The sequence below is a fragment of the Cylas formicarius genome, unplaced genomic scaffold (genome assembly GCF_029955315.1).
Source record: "Cylas formicarius isolate icCylForm1 unplaced genomic scaffold, icCylForm1.1 PGA_scaffold_2__14_contigs__length_35257938, whole genome shotgun sequence".
Classification (NCBI taxonomy): Eukaryota; Metazoa; Arthropoda; class Insecta; order Coleoptera; family Brentidae; genus Cylas; species Cylas formicarius.
The window spans coordinates 15,406,847-15,433,499 of NW_026844319.1; the positions used below are offsets into that span (position 1 = coordinate 15,406,847).

The following is a 26,653-nucleotide window of genomic DNA, read 5'->3' on the forward strand; positions in this document are numbered from 1 at the left end:
AGTCTGCAAGTTGGCGGAATGCGATAGCTTCTGCTGTTTGGCTTCGAAATCAACTTCAAGAGTTTAGAAATGTTAATGTTAGCGAAGGGACTGTTAGAAGAAGGCTTCGTGCTAATGGATTGTCTTGTCGAAGGATGCAAGGACGAAGGATAGCAATATTAAATTTGGCCGAAATCACTTAGGCTGGAATGGAGTAATGCACTGTTTTCCTATGAATCACGTTTTTGCCTCATTGGATCAAATGGACGTCAGAAAGTATGAAGGAGACCCTGAGAAAGATATGCTCCAGGTTTTATTGATGAAAGACTTCCACACCGTGGTGCTTCGGTTATGGTTTGGGCTGGAATCAGTTCGGAAGCACTGGTCTTTATACAGAATGGCTCTCTGACAGCTCACAGGTACATGCTAGACCCAAAACTGCCAGAATTGTCAGCAAATATCTGGATGAGGTGGATTTTAGGCTTTTTGATTGGCCAGTACTCAGTACAGACATGAATCCCATCGAACATGTGTGTTATGAGATGGAACGACATATTGGAAGACATACACCAGCTCCAAGAAGTGTCCAACAGCTGAGAAAGTTGCTTATGCAGGAATGGACCAACATCGGCCTGAATGTAATACGTAATTTAATTCAAAGCAGGCTTCGTCGATTACGAGCAGTCATAAACTCAATAGGAAGAATACACATTATTAATTTTCAGGTGTTGTCAATACTGTTAATTGTTACTTGCTTCTTTAATTACTAATAAAAATTATTTGGGATTTAATTATAATAGACATTTTATGTTTTCCGACAAAATCATGAAAACCAATATCAGATTTTCCTATCAAATGTGAAATTCAGATAGCCAAATAGAGTAGGATATATAATTTACCACCTATTAGTTCGTGATAAACTTTTTTTCCCACAGAATTTGTAATTTATTGAGTGACCTAAATTTTTGGCCCGTCAGCGTACTATCTTTAATATAATATCGTCTAGTAGCTCTAGAAAGATTAAACGGCATTCGAATATATTCATTGATTTTTCGAAAAATTCGGTGTCTCCTGTTCCCTAAGTTGTTCGCATTAAAAACTTTGAGAGTTGACCATCCATATTACCCGGTTTTGAGTTTTATAGTCCCGAGCCGTAAAATTTGATTGATGCAACATTGTTTGTTTTTTGCCTCTAGTTGCATTGTTCCAAAAATTTCTTCCGTATTCGTTTCTCGATTTATGGGTTTTAACGGATTTAAACCGTTTGCGTATACGATTTCACCGAAATTTTTCCAGCGTAAATTACTTAGCGAAAATGATTACGCTTTGCTTATTAGATGAGCGGCGAAAGATCCATTAAAATAATACTAAAAGATCCTAAATAGCTATTCGAACGTCGTTAAAAGTTTACGGCGTTTGTTTTTTCAACGGTTTTAGTGCTATTGAAAAGTTCGGGTTTTCTCCGCAGGTTGTAGCTCCTTCCAACGGTAAATATTAAAAACTACTTATAAATTTGAAAAGGCAGATAGAGGCCAAAGCCAAAGTAAATCCATCCATCAATTTAATGCGGCAGTGTTGATTCAGGCGGTCGGAAATAAATACTTTTTTTTCGTTATTTATAGTCCGCCCCTTCCTACAATGATTGTTTGAAAGAATGCCCGCTACTGAGCCGAGTTGTTTTGAATTGGTATTTTTGAAGAAACCATCAAAACTAATGAACTTTTTTTTCCATTTTCTTCCAAAAATGTTGGGCAAGCAAAGCTGAAAGTGGCTGAGAGAGTGGATAGATAATAGATAATAAGTTAACGACAAATCCTAAAAGATCTGCAGTATTCATTATTGGTAGGCACGAGGGGTTTGTTATAGATAGTTGTCATCTTAACAATGGGATATATTATGCACTGATGGAACAAGGAATGTGAATCTATTAATTGATGTTGACTTTGATCAATAATTGTATCAAAAAATCACAGATCGATATCTTTAACTTCATAAATAAATTTAACATTCAACTGGTTTAAATTGAACTTAAAATTAACAATCCTAAAATTATTTCCACCGTCCTAACCAGGGAAGAGTAGGAATGTTTGGGCACGAACCTTTATTTCTTTTAATCGTCAGCCTATTCTTCCTATTACTCTTTTATCTGTTTTTTATAAGCAGAACTACGAACTTTTAACTAAGCTAATACCAACGAAGGCACACAAAATTTCTAAGCTAATCAGAACTCTGAAGCTACGGTAAAGTCATCAGCATCTTCTGTCACATAACTAACACGTTTAGCTTTATCAAATTTGTAGTTTGTGGAAGTAGACTGATATGACAATATCATCCTGTTTTCTTAATAGTTATGTTAAGGTTTTCAACAGAACTGGCGCTTATCATAGCCTTTATCGCGCCTATGTTCATAGCAGAATAAAGTTTGCTTCTCTCATTTGGAGTTCTAGTATAACGTATATATAAATAGAATTGAAAGTTTACAGACAATTTTTGAAATGCCTTTCTTGCAAAGAAAATCTTATATTCATGGCCCAAGACTTAAACGACGAAAGAAGGCATTATAAACTCTTAACACCGAACGATCGAAGTCACTTTTTATTTTCTTGCATGAAATTTTAAATATCCGTGCGCATTCCTCTGACATATTAACATTTCTTAAAGAAGGATACTAACTGCTAAACTTTTGGATCTTCCCTCGTTATCTAATCAGTAATATATTTTCTTACTTTTACTTATTTACCGTATACTACAAAATAAACTAATAAATAAATAGAATAATTCCATATTCTATTCTATATATTATAATAAATAAAATAACATTTTTTAAATTTGAAATATTATTTTTATTGTTGACTTTTTTTCCATGCTGGATTCCATTCATCGCTATTATTTATTTATATTTTTTTGGTATTATTGTTAACTAAGCTTTGGATATTATTACGTGCTTCTAATGTAATTCTTAAGAGGACACTGTTGTAGTTTAATCTGTTTGTGCCCCAAAGAACAAATAAATAAATGAAGCCTTACGCATACATACAATAAATAGGTAAAGCTCCTTTCGAAAAAGCACCTTTGTAAAAATGCGACTAACGGCTAATTGCTAGCGGTTGAAGTTCATCCAGATTTGCTGAAAGCTAGCTATATTGAAAATTCTATTGAGAATAATCACAAACCCATTATATTATAATTTAAACTAAGCAAATATCTCGCATCAAGAAATAATTTTGAAAAACTTTGGCTTACAAATGAGTAATGCTAATAGTTGCACAATATTAATATTCAAAAATAATGTTTATGTATTGCCATTTTACGCGTACCATTTACGAGCAGTGAGTTCTGGAAGCCAGTGAGTCCAGTTAAAGCTATTTCGGAAGGTGTTACATTCACTTTTCTTTTAACCGGCTCAGTGTTGTACCATACATAAATTATTTATTTGTCAGGTTTGAGCGTACTCTGATGTCATTTCTATGTAACTACGATTTTCTGGTTTAAAATTAGGTCGAAAAATGTTACCCACTGCAGATATATTTTCCGATATTCTTTAAGTCGGTTTACTGGCCACGAATTTCAAGAAATTCGCGGTGTGCGTCAAATAAAGTGGCATTCTAGGGACGTTTAGTACAATCTTTTCTCAACACGTGTTTGCCTTGAGACCAGTAAAAACTATTGCCATTCAAATTAGTACTTCGGTTTTACTGCCTCCGTCTGCGTCCAGGCATTCCAACTCGTCGATATACAACGTTGTTATCCCAAAGTTTACTGTTTGGGAAACAATACCAAATTGAACCGGTCAAAAGTCAAGTTCAGAGCGTATTTTCGAAGTCAAAATAATTTACGTTGCCAACAGTTTTCCGTCGGACGGCGGTCGAGATCTTGTGACGTGTCGGTGCCAATAGTTTTTTTTGCTCGTGAGGTCATATTCGAAAACATGACATTAATGTTGATTGGCTGTCTGGCATGCGAAAGTAACACCATCCAATTAGAGTCCGTCAAAATTTGCGTTATTTTCGTTGACAGGTTTCCGTATCGACTAGGATTTGGGCTTATATATCGACGCGGGATTTGGTTCACGTGTTTATAAAAAATAGAAGTCAAAAGAATTATTCAAAAATAATTTTCAGTGTTTTATGTATCGTGTATGTAGTGATTATAATGCCCTTTTTTTCAATGAAGGGTACTTTTAAATAAATAATCGACTTTATTTTTCAGTATTTCAAATTATTGCACAATTAATCAACAGTAAGGTATTGTCCAACTAACAGGCGAATTCTAGCCAATGCCTACCCTAACTTAATCTATGCATCAGACGTCTCTCAATTTAATTAATTTAATAAGCACAAAGTAATTAAGCACAGATACTACGAAAGAAGAAAGGAAATTATAAAGATTAAACACTGTCGCAATTGTATTCCTCTATTTATCTGCTAAATAGCGGTCACTTTAACATGACCATATATTTAGTACTTGCAGTTTTTTTCCAAATTTTGTGTTATGGGTGAACAACTTGAAAATTATATCACAAAGTTCAGATAAATTACAATGATAACTTTTTTGAAGATACCGTATCCCAGTTTTTAATACCTAGACACCTCAAGTCGTTGCTAAATTATTGCCACGCTGATTTGCATACAATATGAAGACGAGTTTGGTAAATAAAAGGAAAATATAATAACAATCATGCGTAATTATAATTATAAATATGGGCAGTTAATTGAGGTATTAATTATTCTGAGCTCAAGTAAATGTAAACTTAATATGTAATAAATATTTTGATTTAAAAAATATGCTATTTACAATACAACTTCATTTGTAAATTTTAGTCATCATGTTGCGAGTAGTCAGATGAGCTATGGTCGTTGAAGTTCAGAGAAATAATAAGAGTTCTAGAGTGTTTTCTAGCATGTTATCAGCCTCCCACATTCCATCTTCTATTTCCGTCATATATTCGACGCACTTACTCCATTTTGCACAACCCACTGTCGTTATTCCCTTTTGCAAGAGGATTTAAACGTCCTCGTTTTAAAAGTGCTGTTATGCTTTGCTACAAACCCTTTTACTTGCACCCGCACCAATTCTGTCGAGTTTAATTCCCAGTGACATGTCAGAAGGCGTACCGTTAAATTTCGCTTTGAAGCGATTTCATCAACAAATTTCGTACATAGAGGTTTATTCAAATTTACAATTTCCAGTAATTCCTTGTTGAACATATCTTTCTGAAGTTGCTTCTTATTTATACTATGAATCAAGTATGATGTACGACAATCATCATAGTTACAATACGCCTATAGCGGCGGGTAAGTTTTACAGTTTAATAATGATTTATAACTCTTTAGCCTTAAAAACAAAGCATGGAGTTGGTCTTAATTTTATTTTTAAAAAATCTGAAATATATTTTTCCTTATAAATTATTTCGTGAAAAAAAGTACCTAGTTGAAGCAGCCTTCTGTTGCACATGTTCAATCATTAAATTTCAAGAATTTTAGGCGATGTACTGTCGTATGTTCTTAGGCCTTACACATATATTGAATTTTTTGTATTCTACAGGATTCCGCTTGTTTTAAGCAAAAAACTTAAATAAAATCTGTAGAATTAAGATGTACCAAAACTAATGTCACACAAGTGTAGCTATTTTATTGAAATACTATGCTTTTTAAATGATGTTAAAAATTGAACTCACTCTCCTAAATTGCTGGTTGACTCAGATGTTTTAAATATTTAAATCATATGGAATACATTATTAATATTAATAATATATGAAATTTTATCATTGAGCTTTGAAAACAGGCAAACACAAAGAATCAATTATACCGGTGTAATAACGTCTTTTTACATTTTTTATATATTTTAGAAAAAAAAATCATACATTTTTAATTTTTAAAAAATCTTCCAATTTTATGTTATTGTATAAACTAAACTCTCAAATCAATTTTAATTTTAAGAAAATAATTCGCTTATTACATCTTCAATGTTTGAAGCCGCTGCTCGTGAATAACCCCCGACATATGATGTAAAGTTCTCGGCAGGAATGATTATTCCGCTAAATTTGGCCCATATTATATGCAAATGGTCCAAATGAAGTTATCTCCCGAGCAGTTAAGATTTAATGGAATTTTGGGTCGTTCTTGGCGTTCCTTTTAACTTCCTCGGCGCCTTACTTTAACTTAGAATGCGACACAAATGAGAACGGCATTAATGGTATTGTCTAGTGCAAAAATATTTTAAACATGCTCTAGAAACTATATAATTGAAGGTAAAACTTGGGAACAGTTAATAAAAAATTAAATTCCATTACTCCGATTATAATTAAATGTTATTAATTGTATTAATTCCAAATTGAAATAATGTTAATTCCATCCGAGTCTATCCTAAACAAAATGCCATAAAATTATATTTGAAACCCCTTAAATCTAATATTCCAATGCCTGAATTATCACCAGTCATCGCAAATATATTTTTCTACTTCTTTCTCTAAAATACCCAATTATACACCTTCCGGAAAGTGCAATTTTCGTGTCAATTCCGTTTCCTACGGCTGCGAGTCACTTCGGACATATCCGGGTTGGAATGGGCACACATAGACTGATAACATAATGTATTGTGACATTACCATTCGGCCCAGAAGTAATCGGTTATCAACGCTCTTGTTTGCAGAGCCGAAAACTCAACCCTAATAAAATAAAAATATTCGATAATATATTTGTACAAATCTTGTTAAAATACAAATAACTCTCAATCAGAAAATTCTTTATTATTTAAAAGGAAGCTATATATATATATATATATATATATATATATATATATATATATATATATATATATATATATATATATATATATCCTCACGTATTGATTCACGGATGGAAAAATGTGATGACACTATATTCCGGGATATCATCCGTTCGCTCATTGAACTCCGACTGGAATCCTGCAAATCCTGCATCCGACTGGAATCCTGCAGACGTTTCGCCAAAATCTCACTTGGCATCTTCAATGCTCGCGCTCCGAAAACACTTCGAACACTCGGAGCGCGAGCATTGAAGATGCCAAGTGAGATTTTGGGGAAACGTCTGCAGGATTCCAGTCGGATGCAGGATTTGCAAGATTCCAGTCTGATGCAGGATTCCAGTCGGAGTTCAACGAGCGAACGGATGATATCCCGGAATATAGTGTCATCATATATATATATATATATATATATATATATATATATATATATATATATATATATATATATATATATATATATATATATATATATATATATATATATATATATATATATATATATATATATATATATATATATGATGACACTATATTCCGGGATATATATATATATATATATATATATATATATATATATATATATATATATATATATATATATATATATATATATATATATATATATATATATATATATATATATATATATATATATATATATATATATATATATATATATATATATATATATATATATATATATATATATATATATATATATATATATATGATGACACTATATTCCGGGATATAAGTCCCGCCCGCTTCTAAAAAATGAGTAAAAATAAAACTATAATTTGTATCTGTCTATTTGAAATCATATACTGATAGATTCCGATTAGTTTACTATTTTGCTTTCTTTAGGCTTATGTATTGTCTGATCGAGATTTATTGTCGTAGAAATATAATTTCTAATAAACGATAAATAACAATAATAATAATAATAATAAAATTGAGTGCTAAATTTTGTATCTGAATTTACTAAATGTAGTCAGCCCTTTGCTACCCGACTTAATTCGGGAGTTAAAGTAATAAAACCATTTATTTATATTTGTTACTGGTAAGTTATAAAGACTTTCTCTATAGGCAGTTGTCACTTTAGTTTAATTCTTATTGCTTTAACTTAAGGTGTACAAAAAAAGTTAGGTTGGAAGAAGGTGAAATTAATCAATTGTTTTTGAAAATCTGCTCTGAAGAAGAATCAAATTTTTCTATAAAATTTGTCACACTACAACTGAAAACTAGTCGCAAAAGTGTATAAATCGGTCGGGTTATAATCCGGAAATTTTTCCTAGCCATCAATCAGATGCACTTATCCCGCGTCGGACATCGTGATTTAGCTCTTTATTAATTAGCTCGTTAAATTTTTGAAAGCGCGGCGAGAGAAAATTCCACCATCATTTTTCAGAACGAATTTCTGTGCCGGGATAATGTAATTTATAAAGTCTTCCAGGAGACTTTATAAATTTTCTCCCCGGCGATATCCATCGTTCCGACAAGCGCCCCGCTATGGCGTTTTTTTTAGGTTAGGGTTTCTTATCTAAATTACCCATAGTTTATTTTTGGAATCTAGGAATAAAGCTTCATTTATGCATACTTTACATGGTTTCAAAAATGTGTTTTTATTTTATATAATTCTGCTAATAATTCTTATTGTTTTAATATGCAGGGTTTTACAAATTCTCTTGTCACTTTTGACTTTTGACAAATATTACCTGCCATTATTCCTTTATGAAGGAGTGGCAAATTAATCAGACTAATTGAACCTTGGTATGGGTGTAGTCGGTCAAAAAAGTCTCCGTACACACACGTCAGTTTTTTTTTTTAGTTTCTTCTTTCACTTACATTTATATTTATATATTTCAAGTAAATATCGGAAATCTGATTAAGGGTCATAAAAATAAAATAAAAATTATTTGAGGCACTTTATTTAAACGTTAACAAATAAAGCAGTTTTAGAAGCAGGAAACTATGTCCATACACTTTACTTAATCACTATTCGGAACTCCAGGTAGAACCGTTAATTATCAATATTTTATCAAGTCAGCTTGTATCAAATTTCGCTTAAACAAATGAGTTATATTTGTTTATTTTTGACGCCACTTTTAAGTTAGTGGTTTTGAAGTAAAAGCAAAATGAGCGCTAAAAATTGCGAAATTCGAATTGCGCTTCGAAAAATCATACTAAATTTATGGAAAGAGAAAAAATCCTTTAAAGAGATATTGGTAAAATAATTAAAAAATCACATTCAACTGTACAGTATGTAATAAATCAATACAAATCCACCGCATCTTATAAAGTAAGTGCGGCCACGATCTGGTCGTCCCAGGAAGTTACCTGCACGGGAAGAGTCTTGTGTTGTGAAAAAAATTAGAATTAATTCTAAAACAAGCGCTCCAAAACTTGCAAAGCAAATCAGGGAAGAGTTCTCAAACAATTAGAAACTTTTGGAATTTGTCCGAGAACACATTAACACAACCAGGGAGTTTAGGGAAAACGTTACCTTTAGTGACGAAACAAAAATTAATTTTTTTGGGTCAGATCGTCGGAATGAAGTTTGGAGGAAAAAAAATAGAACTCTAAAAATCGAAAATGTCTGTCCTACGATGAAGCATGGTGGAAGTAATGTGGGGGTGCATGCCAGCTAATGGGACAGGCAATTTAACTTTTATTGATGGAATCATGGACCAACCTATTTGAACATCCTAAAGAATAATTTAAATCAAAGTGTTGAAAAACAACAGGATAACGATCCTAAACATACTGCTACGCTTGTACGTCTCTGAATGATCCATAATGTCCGCCAAACAACTTCATACACTACCACAACCTCCGGATGTTAACCCCATAGAACACCCGTGGGAAGAATTAAAGCGGCAAGTGAAAAAACATCAAACTACGAGTAAAGAAGACCTCAAAAATATTATAAAAGTAGAGTGGGGAAAACATATCGCCAGAAGTTACAAGAAACCTTGTTTTAAGTCTTCCAAAAAGACTTAATGACTTTATTAAAGCAAATGGTAATTGTACAAAATATTAGATTTTAAAAAACTTTTCAATTTATCATAAGAAATAATCGTGTACGGAGGCTTATTCGACATAGTTACTTGCTACTAAAACTGCCTTATTTTTTATTATTTAAATAAGGTGTTTCAAATGATTTTAATTTTATTTTTATTGTTCTTAATGAGATTACCGATATTTACTTGAAATATATTTCTCCTTAAGTCTAAGTGAAAGAAGAAACTAAAATAAAACTGAAAAAATACTGTGTGATACTTTTTTGACCGACTGTATATGTTTAGTTTAATATGTGCAGTTAAGTCATAGTATTCACACATCATGAGACTATTAATATCATGGCGATATTGACTAATAAAAGATGTTCCTAAAATTATCCATTATCAGTGAATGAAAAAGTTATTATTTTAAATGTATGTATGTATAATTATAAAACACGATTATACAAATCATAAGTACAAAAAATTGTCGACAAATATTGCCGAATGATTGAAGTTAGAATGCCTACCATTTTTAATTTATCGTGAAAGAGAAAGACAACACGTCAAGTACAAAAAATACTCTTCCAGCTATTGCCGAGTGCCCTTCTTACTTGACCTTTTTGCTAGCATCCTGTCGGGACGTCTTTGGTACACCATTTGCAGTATTGGTGAGTGAACACAATAGGAAAAATCCATAAATTGTCTCAAGTCGGGGTGGTACTGTTTGCACTCGACAAAAAGGAAGAATTTTGCAATAAAATCAATGACAAGCAATAAAAGTGAATTAAGCAATTCGTTGAGTCACTTTGTTACCCCGTTGCATACCTAATGAGATTTTAGTACTCTAGACCTTTATGAAATAGATTATCAGTTTGGAGATATTTAAATATCCATGAAATAGGCTGTCTTTTTTATTTTGTTACTGACCTTTTTTTGATATAAACTTTCAAATAAATGGCATTTTGTTATAGGAATTTGATGGTCTCTACAAGGTGAATTTCGTGATATTTAAATTATCTTCATTTCTCCGACTTGCTTCTTCTTTTCTTTTTTATTCTCAGATTTTTAGGCAGATCAAAGCCACTCTTATGTAAGTTAATTATAATTTATTTATTTCCCTAAAAATTAAAATTAATATATTGAGATCGAAATGGTATATCTAAAAATTAGAAAACAACTTACCATTGAAAAAATGGATTGATGCATTGATAGGCAAAAATTTGTAAAACCAAGGATTTAAAAGTTTCTTTTGAGATGAAGAACAAATTTTAAGTTTTTTTTTTTGGAATATCTCAGAAGATTCTCAATTTCAAAGAGGTGTGCTGTATTTTTATTTTAAAAGTTTTGGTTACTTGTTGTATCTTTTTTTTCTGAAAAAAATCGGAGGGTCTGAATTTTTTCATAGAAAATATACAATTAAATTAGAACAAAAAATTCAGATTTTCATAGTTTTTAATGATTTATGACAGCTGTTTCGGCAACACCGTGTCTTTATCATATTGAAAGTATGACAATATTAGGACACCTGTATAGATAGTAATAGATTTTTAATTACTGGTGTAGGGTTATAAATTTAAATTTAACAACGGAGACGCATTTAAATTCAATTGGTCATTAAGTAATAGAATCGAATATCTCATTTTGTAACTTCCAACAAATTTAGTTTTTTGCTTTTTGATTGATTATGGTAAAATATCAAAATTATCGTCAAAGTTGTGCATTTCTGAATTTAAATGAATGGGGCATAGTTACTATCCGAATATTTATTTTTATACGCCCTTTTATGTTCCTTAATGCGATTCTTTAATGTTCTACCTGTTTGTCCGATATAAGTTAGGGACATTTCAACTTGTAGACTCTGGATTTCTGGTTTTTTCCTAATTTAGTTTTGTTGTTTTTTAAAAAATATTCTATGGTGTTTTCAGTGTTGAACACAATATTAAGACCAAATTTAGAAATTTTCTTTCTTGTCTCTTCTAAGAATGTTATTGTTTTATAAATTTTGGTTCGGTGTTTAATATGGGATAGATAGAGTTGAGGGTTATTTGAAACTACTTTTTAGTTATATTCTTATCTATCACAGAGGGATCGTAACCACTGTTAAACGCTATTTATTTTATAATATTGAATTCTTTTTCAAATTTCAAATTTGGTAATTACGGATTCATCATTTTTTAATTACAGGGAAAAATACCACCTAATAAACATGAATCCTCAACCTCCAAAGTTATTTTTTGTTCTTATTTAATTGTGTTAAATGAATTTCCATCAAGTAAAAGCCACCTTAGTCCAACATGAAATATACTATATCTATTGGCGGGGAATTTAAGCCGCAAATTACATAAAATATGCCCCTCAATGCGTGTTTTGCATCCCATATTCAGTTATATCGAAGTAGACAATGCAATATGTTTCCAAGATTTTGCTAATCATGAAAACAAAACAACGCGCGTTTGTTAATTGAAATCTAAAAGAAACAGCAACTGGTTTCCAAAAATATTGTGGGGTTATGTGTGTTTTATTCATCACAGAATTGGAGGCATGGTTGGTAAACATTCATCACACCTTTTCAACCACTATTTGCGAATTAACAGGTGTTAATAGGATCGTTATTAAAAAAATAAGCTATAAAATGTACGTTAACAGCAACCGAACCGAACATAAACATTGACGTTTACGTGATTTGCGGCTTTTTTATATGGGATATTTTCTCATCATGTATATAATCCGCAATGAAATTGACGATAATGCCTAACAGGCTACTTGAGTCGCTCAGGTGTTTTTAATGTCTGGTTTAAGTTGCGATAGCTCGTGTGGTTCGAACCTAACAGCAAAAAATGCACAGGTAAACAATCCAGGCGTTAAAAAACCGCAGTGTGTCACTCACAAATTGGCTCAATATGAAATATAATGAAATAATCGACAAAACTGCTCCATACATTTACAGAAAGATGAAGTTTTCCAAAGATGTCTGTCGATAATTTGAATATAAGACATAAAGAAAATATAGAACCTCATTTTCACAGGACAGCAGCGTTGCACCATAGTGTCTGAAATGAGCTTAATAGAAAAATGTCGCTAATATACAAATTTTAAATGCGGAGTTCTTCGAATGTTAGACGCAATAGCTCGAGGGGGCTTAAAAGAAATTTGATTTAAAGGCTATTTCGGAAAAGTGTAGTGTAATAAAATGGGAAATTCCGTCGAATTCAGCTCAATTCCGTAGTCATAGGCGTAGGTGAATTTGTTACAATAAAATTGTTTTTGCTCTCTTTTGTAAATTCGATCTTTTCTGGTAGATTGCCCACATTATCCCTTTTTGACTGAGATATTAACGACAAAGTACTTAAAACTATTATAGATACCAAATTTACACAATCACTAGTTTCTGAAGTAAATCCTATAGAAGGATTTGTAGGAAGACACTCAAAATGACATTCAAAATTAAAGCTAAACCTTAAGTTACTGTTCGATCAAATCATTGAGGAAGTGACCGTAGAGAAATAGTGATCGATAGGACCGTTAATTATAACTTCAAGAGATGATTATTTCTCTGTATGATTTTTTGTCATTTAATTTCTGTAAAATGCATTTTTTATATAATTTTTAATAAAAAAATAAGTAGTGGTCTACCGGGACGCACAATGTTTGGCGCTGAGGTTTTATGACTGTATGCCTTTCTGAAATGTACTATGAATATAGACAAGTTCTTAGCAAAATTGACAGTATTGCGTCATATCCACAAACATTTTTTCATTTTCAACAAGTCACTTTCGAGGTTAAAGACATATGTATATATATATATATATATATATATATATATATATATATATATATATATATATATATATATATATATATATATATATATATATATACATATACAGTGTGTCCAAGATAAGGATGCACAGCATGGGGATCTCGGAAACTATAAGAGATACAGTGTCGGTTAAATTAGACAAAAGTTGCGCATTTTGATACCGAACAAGATCCCGTTTTACAAATTTGAAAATTCCAAGCCGTTCCGGAAATATCCGAGAAAAACCGAAATATTGCGATTTCGTTTTTATTATTTTTTAAAGCTATTTGAAAAGATATGAAAAAACGGAAAACACTTTTCCATTGGCACTTTTTAATCTCTCCAAATTGACGTTAAGAAATTTTCATTACAGCGTTTCGATTCCATGGAACCACCATCAACTTTGATTTTTCTTATGGGACGGAAAAAAAGTACACACAGTATTAGGTTGTGCTTTTCATTGCGAATTCAACGATGTACGATACAATACGGTTACTTATATTTTTATCCAGAAAAATGGCTTTTTAATACATTTCTAGTATTTTATTGTAGTAGGCCATGAGATCCGAACGATGAAAGGCAAAAGAAAATGGTTGACAAGTTCGAGTTAATGTGTTTATTTATTTACTAACTCTAACTGTTCATTTAACATAACAACTAAATCCAACAAGTTAATGAAAAACAAATTCTATAACGAATGTTCGAATAAATGACCTCCATTTTCTAGGCATAAGTACGCCCGTCTCACGGTAGACTCCAAAACACGACTTAACATTTCAGGAGTAATTTTATTAAACGCTGCTCGTACTGATTGACGTAATTGTTCCTCGTTGTCAAAACATTCTTTGAATACCTCATTTTTTATGTAGCCCCATAAGAAAAAGTCCAAGGGAGTTAAGTCCGGGGACCTTGGAGGCCAAGGTGTTTCACTGTAAGTCCCAATGTATTTTCCATCAAACCGTTCAGTTAAATATTGGCGAACTTCTCTGGAGTTATGGGCTGGGGCACCATCTTGTTGGAACCAGCAGCCTTGCACAGCGCCTAGCGGTAAATCATCTAAGGCATCTTCTAAATCGTGCCTCAAGATGTTAAGGTACCGCTCGGAAGTTAAGGAATTATTATAGAAAATAGGGCCTATAATCTTGCTACCAAAAATCCCACACCAAATATTAAACCCAAAGCGAACTTGATGTCTGGATAGTCTATTAACACGTGGATTTTGTTGCGACCAATAGTGTGTATTGCGCCTGTTATAAATACCGTTATTGGTCACCATACTTTCATCAGACCAAATCACTTTATATGGAAAATTAAAACTCTCATCACACATCCTGGTATACCACTCACAAAAATGTCTACGTCGTTCGTCGTCACCCGGTTTTAATCCTTGACATATTCTGAATTTGTAAGGCTTAAATTCATTTTTCCTTAAAATAAACTGAGCTGTAGATTTAGCTACCCCATTCTGGTCTTCAATTTCTCTGGTAAAAGTTTGTGGATTTTCGATAACAGATTGTAGAACAATGTATTGGTTTTCTTCATTGGAAGGTTTTTGTCGGGATAATGCAGGCTTCTTAAATGATCCATATTCTTTCAGATTAAATAACAAACGCCGAAAAATACTCTTGTCAGGTTGTCTCCGCTCTGGGTATTTGTTAGAATACATACGCTCGGCTTCCACACAATTTCTTTGGCATCAGATGTAGCAAGACAGCATATCACATTTTTCTTCGTTTGTAAAATTACCTCCCTCCATTGTAGAACAAAATAAATTAGAAAAAGACAACAACAATAAAAATACAAAAACAATAACTAAAGGAATAAACTTATGATCGACTGATAACAAAGACAAATAACATTAATGTGTCATTGAAATTGACTGGATGTCATTTTGTCATGGCCTACTCCATTTAAATGCTGAAATGTATTAAAAATCCATTTTTCTGGATAAAAACATAAGTAACCGTATTGTATCGTACATCGTTGAATTCGCAATGAAAAGCACAACCTAATACTGTGTGTACTTTTTTTCCGTCCCATAAGAAAAATCAAAGTTGATGGTGGTTCCATGGAATCGAAACGCTGTAATGAAAATTTGTTAACGTCAATTTGGAGAGATTAAAAAGTGCCAATGGAAAAGTGTTTTCCGTTTTTTCATATCTTTTCAAATAGCTTTAAAAAATAATAAAAACGAAATCGCAATATTTCGGTTTTTCTCGGATATTTCCGGAACGGCTTGGAATTTTCAAATTTGTAAAACGGGATCTTGTTCGGTATCAAAATGCGCAACTTTTGTCTAATTTAACCGACACTGTATCTCTTATAGTTTCCGAGATCCCCATGCTGTGCATCCTTATCTTGGACACACTGTATATATATATATATATAATACTACGAGGGTGGGTTGGAAAGTTTCCGGCCCGAACAAGAAAAACATAATCTCCATTAACACCTATCTAATTGGGTTATACCAGTTTTAAGCATAGATTCGTCAAGCTTCTCAAAATACTGATTTACAGCTTCGATAACTTCTTCGTTCGCTTGGGTGTCTTCCGAGTAGAGAGGTTTCGGTATCGATTCAAACTTCAATTCGTGAATTTTGGACATGGCAACATTCAACGAATGCACTGGTGCGTTATCGTAATGAAACAAAATTTTTTTCTTCGCCAAATGAGGTCATTTAATTTTCACCTCGTGCTTTAAACGTTGCAATAACTCTGCGTAGTATTGGCATGATTTTCAGAAGTGGAGTGATGAACCCAAGTCTCATCAACAGTTATGAATCGTTGCAAAAATTCGTTTGGATTAAGCCTATGAGGCACCAAATTGTCGGTAGAAATGTTTTTTCGAATCATGTTTTGGTCGAACGTTAACAAACGTGGCACCCACCTTGCATACAGCTTTTCCATGCTCAAATGGTTGTGAAAAATATTTCGCACACGTTCATTTTTGAAGTTGCGATCTCAACGGGCGGCCTGAATTTGTTATGGTGTAAAACCCTTGAAATGGAAATATTTGATGAACGCACGTTTTTCCATTTTCACAAAAACAACGGAAGCGTCTCGCGCTATGTGGTCTCAAACGCAAAATAACGTGCAAGCTCGGCAGGAATGGTACTACTATAGGATGCCGTTCCAAAAGTAGACGTAGTGGCGACACCTGTTGGTCAGGGGGAAACTTTTCACCTTTTTTATTTCATTTTTATTTTATAGACAAAAAATTTTTAAATGGAAAACAATGCCATCTCCCTTGATCATGTATCTATAGTCTAATGTCACCAACAACAATTCAAATGATGATTTAAACAGATAAAATAACTACAGCAAACATTATATAAATATATGTAGTAGAGCGTTATCGTTATTCTGCTCACTGCACTGCCCGTATTTTAATTTGCTGCACATGCGCATAGAAATTGTTATTTCTGCAAAAAATATCCCCATTGTTTCGTTAAAAAAATTAAAAAAATATATTTTTATTTTTTTCTCGATAAGGTTAGCAGATGCGTATAAATTACACTGGACTTAAAAATTTCTTAATAAAACCTTAAACTCATTTTGCATTTCAGAATCTAGTAGAAGCGCACCGCACAAAAATTCTGGAGGAAAAAGACGGACAATAACAATAAATCTCTGATTTAGACAAATTTCTTATCTTGATATTACAATTACTCTCAGACAGTCGTCATGGGTGATTTAACAAATAACCAAATATAAAAAATTGTAATATATTACAAACTAAAAAATCTAACTTAACCAAAAGAAAAAAAAAGGAATAAAAGGAAAATAGTAACAATTAAATAACAACAAATATTTCACAAATTAAGCGCAAGGAGTATGCGCACAGATAATTTGATCAGAAACCATTTCACTGAAGGGGTTTGAAATTGCTAGTTAGAAGTCTGGTCACCGTCCGGAGATGAGTGAAATTTGGATTTTGATTTTCTAGACAATCCAGCGGCACATTGCCCTATTTAGTTTCGATCTAAATTACAATTTTTGACTTACGTAGTTTTAGAAATGGGGAACTGAACTTCATTTTGCATTATTTATTACATATATTAGTAAGAAAAATTTTGCACATAAAACCAGAAAGTACTTTAAAGTCAGTATGCTAATAATTCGTATCTTTTTAGACCACATATCGGAAGGTGCGAGTGACAAAATGTCTCTACCTCCAGACGATAGTAGCATTAAGGAAGCCTATATCGAAAACCCGAAACAGCGACCATCTCAACTGGACATACTACCGCCACCCCCTGTAAACAACAACATTAGGAGAGCACCGATTGTAAGTATACGCACATATTCGCAACCGAATATTAATAAGATGAGAAGAACCACTCTCTGCCGGATTTCGAAACATCTCCCGTCTGCCTTTCCGCTCTTTCGCACTTTTCAATGGCACTTTGTGACACTCACTGAAGGAAGTATTCGAAATGTTGCGCGTTTATTTGAATTCAAAATGGAGAACTTATGATGTTGTGAAAAAAATGGATCGAGTAAAAAATCTTTGTCTAAATGTAAAGATTATTTAGAGATAACCGGTGTTTCAAATTCTCACCATTGGAAACTGGGAGATATATACGGTAGCACATAGTATCCATGAGCCTGATAATATGCAAATTCTTTATGCATTTTTTTAAATGTTGTTATTCGTATTAATGAAAAACATACAGGTTATTCCACATTTTACAACCTGTTAATACTTATCTTGTATTTATCAAAAGAAGTTTCAAATATCGTATTTTTAAATGAAATTAAAGGAATTTATATGGAAACTAGACATTGGAGAACCAATGGTGCTAATTGATCGAAGGGATAAGCCTGGTGTGTGTACCTTAAGGAGTCTGTAGAAAAATCAATTGTTATATTCAATTAAAATCCGACAATCCATAGAAATCTCTAAACTACCAAACAATCGCCAGTGTGGAAATGAGTCATCTGAGGCAACGTTCATGTCACTCCTTTAACTTCGCTTCCCTCAAACACCAAGCAAGCAGGTACAGACTAGAAACGAATTCCAGTTAAAATTTGAAGAAGCCAACAGGACGCAGGATGAACGGAATGGAATGGATGAATGGAAGTTTCTTTGAAAACAGATTTTTGTACACGTCTTAGAAACGTAAATGTTTTTTAGGCGCCAAATTCGGTATTTTATTGATTCCCATATTTTCAAATGATTTTTTTGCAAATTTGACTGGCGATAAATATTTTGAATATTTATTGAAACAATCTTATGTATTTTTTTGCTTGGAAATATTGAATGTATCGTTTTTGAAATGTTTGTTAAAATCTTGGGACATAAATGAGGGAAAAGCAGAAACGATCAACTTAAGAACTGAGTACGTAAAAAGAGAGAATATAATATGTGAAAAAATGCCGTGGATGTCAAGAGAAGAATATTATATTTTATAATTTAATTTCTGTATAATATGTATAATATAATATTTATCAGAGATTAAGAGTATAATGTACGCTTGTACATGATGCCTAATTTTTATTCTGTAAAAATAAAACTGGCATTTGACACACCATTTTCGGTTTTGCTAAATGGGTAATAATAAGCAAACCAAACCTATAAACTGACCTGCACTCGATAAAGAGAAGAATTTTGCAATGCATTTCGGTGCCAAACAATGCCAAGTATTCGTTGGGTCAATTTTTGGTCCATTTGCATACCCAACGCTTTCCGAGTTAGCTAATTTACTGCTTCAAGCAATATCGGTGCGGTTGCAAAATGATTTGGATGACTTTTACTCATATTGTCTCCAAAATTTTAGTTAAATGATTGTAGTTTTAATGACACTTTTTTAAAGCTGGTATAAAACGTTAAAGATCTGAAGTAAATATAGGATACAAAAATAATTGTCTCTGATTATATGAATGTGGTAAATGGAATAAAATGCTTGACTTTGTATAGAGAAATACACTTATGATCGTTGCATTCATTAAAAATATTACATGTTTCATGTTTTCATAGTCCATTAACTTTTGCCTCTCTTGTTTGGACACCTAGTACTAATTGGTGAATAGACAAAACAAATTTTTAATATATCTCCAACAACCATGATAAACATACCTGAGCTTCGAAGAAGATTCGTAAAAACGTGTCCCATAGATAAACTAAAAACGAACTAACAAATAATTTCGTCGACTCACCTAATTTACTTTCACGCATATGTTTCAACATTCCCTCCCGGAACTTTGGAAATATTCTGAAATGTATCAAAAGTAAATTCCTGTAGCGGTGATTTGTTTGTCATAAATAGCTTTCAAAAAGAAAATCGAAAAATTAATACTTAAATATAATTAAATATAAGATAAAAGAGGTATTGTGGACTTATCACGAACCAATTGCTACCTATACTGGTAAGATTACTCTGTACACTGACCTTTTTGTTACGTTGAAGAGACCATAACGTTATCCCCAATTTTCTTAAAATGTCCCATCACGTCACAACCTCATCCGCTTATAAAATTATTCGAAAATCTAGTTTCGCTTTACTTCGAGAAAGAATTTATCACACCCGTAAGGAAAGAGACCAAATCGATAAGGCTCTTCTGTGTCTACACCTTGAAATTTCTTCTATTTTGTCCCCATCCGAGTTCGATACCCTTCTTCTTCATTTATCCACTACCCAAAATCACATTCAGAAATTTGAAAAACTAACGTCAACACTACGAAAACCATCAAACTCTTCTCAACTACCAAACACTGTAATAAATGTATCATCGCACCAACTTTCGGAAACGGAAAAATTAGTTCTTTCAAAAGGTTCCAACTTCGTCCTTGCCCCACGTATTATCCTTAAAGAGCAAATCCTTTCAAATGTCGAGTTTATCCAAAACAAACTGCCATCTCAAACAGCTAATGAAATTCGATTTGAACCCGCACCAAATAAAAAGCCTTCCATTACAAGATATTCTAGTTAATTTCGACCTAGAATCTCTTTTTACTAAAGTTCCTATTCCTGAAACTCTCGACATCATTTCAGATATATTAAAGTCCGAGAATCTGGAACGAAACCTTCTCACTTTAATTGAAAAATGCTAGGTGAGAACATATTTTTCCTATAACGGTCAAATTTTTGAACAAACGTCGGGAACAGCAGTGGGCTCTCCACTATCACCAGTCATCGCGAATATATTTGAGAAGAAAGCTCTTTCATCTAAAACCAAAATTATGGAAACGCTACCTCGATGATACTTTTGTTATTTGGCCTCATGATCAAGAAACCCTAGTAGATTTTCTTAGACATTTAAACTCTATATACCCTAACATACGTTTTACCATTGAGGTGGAAACTAATAATAATCTTCCATTCTTAGATATTCTTATCTAATCTATATCTATCTATACCTAACATTGCGTCATTATGTTTACAGAAAACCTACGCACACAGACCGATACCATAATGCTTGCATCACCATTCGGCTCCAAAAAATCATCGGTTATCAACTCTTTTGTTTACAGAGCCGTAAAACTATCTCAGCCCGAGTCACTGAACGCGGAATTAAAACACCTCTGCTCTTCTCTCTAATACACATTAAAGATATTAAGCATTTCATCAAAAAATACACTTCACCACAACCTTCAAATAGCAATGATGCCGAAAGCAATCCTATACTTGCCACTGTGGTCTTTCCTTGCATTCAAAACATCACTCACCACATATCAAAAGTTCTAAAGAAGTATAACGTGAAAACCAGATTTACCACTTGTCCAAAAATCTCTCAACATCTTCAGTCCGTCAAAGACAAAATTCCATTTGAGATGCCAGGAGTTTACAGCGTTCCATGCATATGCGGCAAAGAATACACTGGAGAGACTGGACGAAAAATATCAACTAGTCTCAAAGAACACGAAAGAGCGTTACGACTAAAACAAATAAACTCATCAGCTGTTGCCGAACACGCTCATGAAAGCGGACATAAAATTTTATTCGACAACTAAAATTCTTCCATGTAATCAGTTTTTCTACCAACGAAAAATCCGAGAGTCTATAGAAATCCAATAAACAACCTAACAATCTTAACCGCGACTTAGGTCTCTACCTGTCATCAATATGGGAATCAACCATCCGGGACGGTGTTTATGTCCCTTATTTAGCTCCACCCCCCTCAAACAATATATAAGCAGGTACAGAGTAAAATACGAGCCAGTTTCAGTCAAGCTCTGAAGAAGCCAACAGGATGATCGGCGAAACGTCAGCAATTCGACTCAGCAAAAACCGACGCAGGAGGAATCCAGAAGTTTTGTAAAAAGTATTACGGTAGCCTGTGGAAGTTTCTTTAAAAAAAATTAATTACTACCTACTTTTAAAAGTTAGTGCACTAAACGGGTACCAATGCTACGTTGGAAACATTCATTTTACACTTGCAAGTACCGCACGGGCTGCATAGGAAACTTCATATTCCTCACCCCTGAAACTGAGGTTTATGACCCGTCGATTCAAACTGTTTGATCTAACCGCAACAATGTGACAACGACGAAGTGGCTCTTCTTTTCTTATTAATGTGCAGTGGTATGCGCGTGTAATTTAATTTAGATAAGCGGTTACGTTTTCCATATTGCGAAATTATATTCGAAGACAACGTAAACTGTTTGTCTCGTTTGTCTAGCGCCCTGATTTATGCCGAAATATGCCTTTTGTCTGGAAGTGGAATTTTTGTTATAAAACTCGTCCCTCTCAGTGGCGTGACAGTTTCGTTTTTCTGAGAGTTATGAAATCGAAAAAAATATGAATTCGTCGTCAACTTTGTTTTTCGCTGACGTTTATGTTTTTATTCTACAGAAAGATCATTTGAGACGTTTCACTCCAACCATTGGAAGCTTTTTTATTATAGGGGGTACCGGGGATCTAGTTCGTCGCTCGTTGGTTATTTTTAAATTTAAAATCGTTTTGAAGGCGCAGTCTAACATTGATTTTGCAGTTTTGATTAGACCGTTCTCTTTTAAAAGAGAGCTTTTGATCAGTTCTCTGATCATTTTCATTAAACAGGTACACTCGATTGGCCAAAGCGCTTTGGGATTTATGATTGTGTGTGATCGCTAATCCGGCACTCAGTTGCGACCTGATGATCTCTTTCGCCTTTTCCGTTATGTCACAAGTCTGACAGATTCGGCCATCAGTTTTGAGTACATCCCACTAGCCCTCCTACTCCACTTATCCCTTCTCATAGGCAAGGTCTGTCATTGATGTTTTGGGCATCATGCCTGATGGAATCCCCAAAATAACCAGAATACGGTACGCAGTATCGGTGATGCCTGCGGTTTCTGCGTAGCCGCTTGAAGAAGTCTGTATATAATAATAATAATGAGGTTAATTATTGGCTAACAGATATAATATCCAACAACAAGACAATGTTTTCTCTAAGCATAGTTGCCAGGTCAACAAAATCAAATAATGAAAATACCGAATGACGAATGTGTACAACGTAGCATAAACCAAGCCAAACAAAAGCAACCATATAAAGAACTTTATATACCGGAACAACAGTAACGGGGCTACTGCTAATTAAAAAGCATACAAATAACTCAGGATCGTCCTAAAAACGTTGAGAGAGAGGGCGCCATAAAAGGTGTAAATAGTTCAAATAATATCTTCTTCGAAACCGTATAAAGGCCCTTTATTATTATTATTATTATAATTGAAATGGCCTTTTTTGGATCTAGCTTTCGCTTATGGATCTAAGCTTCATCATCGCTTTAAAACGAGAAACAATCCTGTGTGATATGTTACAAGCACTTCCTTAAAACGACTTACAACAACGTGCGAAATTTAACCTCTGAGTTGCAGTAGGTTATCATATAAAATAAACTTGCAATTTAAATTGGACTTATTGATATCATACTATGATCACTAAAAACATACTGTGTGCGGGCCCTAAATGGCTGGCCAATAAAACAACATAAAACTTCTAAAATCGAACTAAGGAGTCTTTTACTTGATGAAAATCCATTTATCAAAATAAATAATAATTATATGTTTTGACATGACAATTGTTTCGACAACACCGTGTCTTTATCAAATGTCACATTAGTTCTTATTTATTTTGACTTATAAAATCGTCTAACCAAAACTAACAATCGATATTTTAATGCCAAAGTAAATTGAGCCCGTGTTAAATCATCAGACTTCTAACTAAAAAGTTTGCGGATCCAGTTGGTAGGTAGAATATTGGTGATGTTTTGACTGCCCTCGAAGGAACGTGAAAACCTATCTGCAATAATTCAATTGAACTGATGCATAGTTCCTACGGCTAATTAAAGCCCAAGTATTTGGAATCGCCTTAAGAGAAAATTATGATTAAAGCGTCTCAGTGGAAAGATAACATCACACTTAAAAGCCAGAAATTTCCTTTGAACTTTTTCTAAATGAATAATATATTTATTGAAAATATTCTGCCATGACTCCATACTCCAGCTTAAATCTAACGTAACAGAAGCAGAGCGCATTTAGTGCCTGTTCAGCTGTCAACTGGCTAGCATTTGGAAATATTATTCTTGACATTTTTAACGCACTGTTGCAAGATTCATTGATATGGTTAGCAAACGAAAGGTTAGTTTTAAATGAAACGCCCAAATCTTTGGAGCCATCACTTCGTTTTAATTTTGTATTGCATAAGAAATAATCCAAACCAATACAACAAACCCTATTCGAAAATCTAACAGAAAAACATTTGTCAAAATTCAATTGCACTGTGTTAAGTTTTCACCAGAAGTCAAAAATTTGACGCTCCCTCTGCGGAAGGCATCAGTCATCTTGATTCCGGACAACTTTAAATATTTTCACAACGTCTGCAAATAGTAATAATTTACTCGATACACCATTAATAATCAAAATGGGAAATATGGGAGGGGAAAGCTTATGTTGGACTTATATCCTCGCATATCGACGTATTGAACTCAAGTACATATTGAAGTCAAGTACGAATTAAAGAACGTTACTAGATTTGCATGAAACATCATTTCTACAAGTTTATGGAGAAAAATATTATTGTCAATACTATCGAAAGCTTTCGAGAAGTTAGAAGTTGATCTTCTAATGCTTGAGAGGTACATTGAGCGAAGGACTACTTAGGGTACTATGTTTGTTAAAGATACCATGCTGAACTTCGGCCATTAAAAAAAACAAAGTATCAGGACCACAGGACATTTTATTTTTTGATCTTTTCAATTTTTGAAATACTAAATCATCGTAAAGACTGCTCAAGACTCAAGATTTTGCAGCGAAAACACTACTAAAATCTTCAAGCATGTTAGGTATGAATATAGAGGATTTTTTTAAATTAATAAAAGACCAAAACTCACTTAGTATAGACTTCTCAACTTCAGTTATAGGCTATAGGCAAATTAAATTTGTCTATTAAAATTCAAATGCATTCGTGATACTGAAAGAACGTAGCTCCAGAAGGGTTTCGATGCCAGCTGTAGACTATGTGCGATCTTTTCACTTTCTTGATTCTCTCTAGCGATTTGTCTAGGATAACTCTAAGATATTTCCCTTCGATCAAAGCGCTTATCCCTATTTCTTTGAGTGGTTCCCTTTATTTCAGCATTCTACTTTAAAGTAATAGCGAGTGACCTGTTTAAAATGACTATCGACGAACTAAACCTCCGTTGTATTAAAAGTGATTAGTTTAATATAGAGAGAACCTTATATTTATGAATTCATAATAAAAAGATCTGCATAGCGCAATACACCGGTCTATTTACGTAAAAAGAAGTAAAATGGCATCGTATCTTTCACATTTAAAAAGTTGTATATAGTTTCTATTTTGAGTGAGACACTTTAAATTATGTCCCTGTACTTTAAATTAAGGATTCTCTATTCGTGCTATACTGTAGGAAAATAGAGTATTAATTTAAGAAGTGTCAAAATTTGGTTTAACTCCTCCAAATGTTTCAATAGCGTTTGTTATACCTGATTTTTGTAAAAATGTAACCCAGTTTCTTTGGAAAATAGCGATTACTGACTGACTGTTTTGCAACTGATTCTAATTTTATTGAGAGATTTCTCAGTCTGATTCCTCATTTTGGAACAAATCTGGTTTAATATGATTCAAGTCAGCATCTAGATATGCTCTTCTATCTATCGTTGCACATTTAGATAATATTTTACCTATTCCGAGTTTGATTCAAGCGTTGGTTAGTTTTGACGTGTGCATAAAACTTATTTTTAACCGAAAGCAGCTTCAAGCACTTCAAGACCTACCTTAGGCCCTCAAATGGCAGCGAAGTCTTTTCTGAAAATATTCTGCTAATGTCTATATTACGGATACATTAACCATCCCGGTTTACTGAACAGTGACATTTTTAGATGACAGCCGAAACGTACGCAGCCCCTCACAGTGATATTCTGGTCAATAACACCGGTGGAGGGGGCAGCATAGGAAGCGGTAGCGGCTCAATTCCACCATCGGGGCCCACTTTGTCCGCCCATCATGAATTGCAGCTCATGCGTGAACAACTTGAACAACAGAATCAGCAGACGCAAGCTGCGATCGCCCAGCTGCAGCTCGCTCAGGAACAATTAGCAGCCGAACAGGTAAAGAAAATGTTTCGGAATTGATTCGATCACAGAAAAAGCAATGTTCTTCTTAGAGTGCGAGAATGGAAGCACAAGCTCGTACCCATCAATTGTTGGTGCACAATAGAGAGCTGCTGGACCATATAGCTGCGTTGGTGGCGCATCTTCAGGGAGGGGACAAGATGGGTCAGCAGGTCACTCCTCCGCACATGACGATGCCTCAAGTAAGTTATATAAAATGTTGTTGCAGCATTGCATGGCGAGTTAATGTTTACTTGCTTCGTTGTTTTCAATTTCAGTGGCCTTTAGCTGCAATTTTGTACTTGGTGGCGAATTAAGACGGACACGAATCTGTCTCTATTCTAGTCCTATCTCGAAAAGTAATTGCCGTGAAGACTTTTGGTGAAAAAACTTATTACTAAATAATACGTGGATTTTAAAAAGATCGAATTTCTGTGGGGAGATTAAAAATATTCAATCATATTGAACGAGTATGGGTTATTATTGATATATTAAATATATTTTTTGTATTTTTATAGTAAATTTATATAT

At 33.4% G+C, this 26,653-nt stretch overlaps 1 protein-coding gene across 5 annotated transcripts in view; it reads left to right on the forward strand.

Moving 5' to 3' along the window:
- LOC132697830 (carboxyl-terminal PDZ ligand of neuronal nitric oxide synthase protein) overlaps positions 1 to 26,653 on the forward strand; it is a 145,844-nt gene that overhangs the window by 99,603 nt on the left and 19,588 nt on the right. For all 5 annotated transcript variants that reach the window (XM_060663506.1, XM_060663507.1, XM_060663504.1 and 2 more), the window contains 3 exons: positions 17,702 to 17,856; positions 25,892 to 26,119; positions 26,176 to 26,325. In XM_060663506.1, the coding sequence (XP_060519489.1) occupies positions 17,702 to 17,856; positions 25,892 to 26,119; positions 26,176 to 26,325 (533 nt within the window). The remainder of the gene's footprint in view (positions 1 to 17,701; positions 17,857 to 25,891; positions 26,120 to 26,175; positions 26,326 to 26,653) is intronic.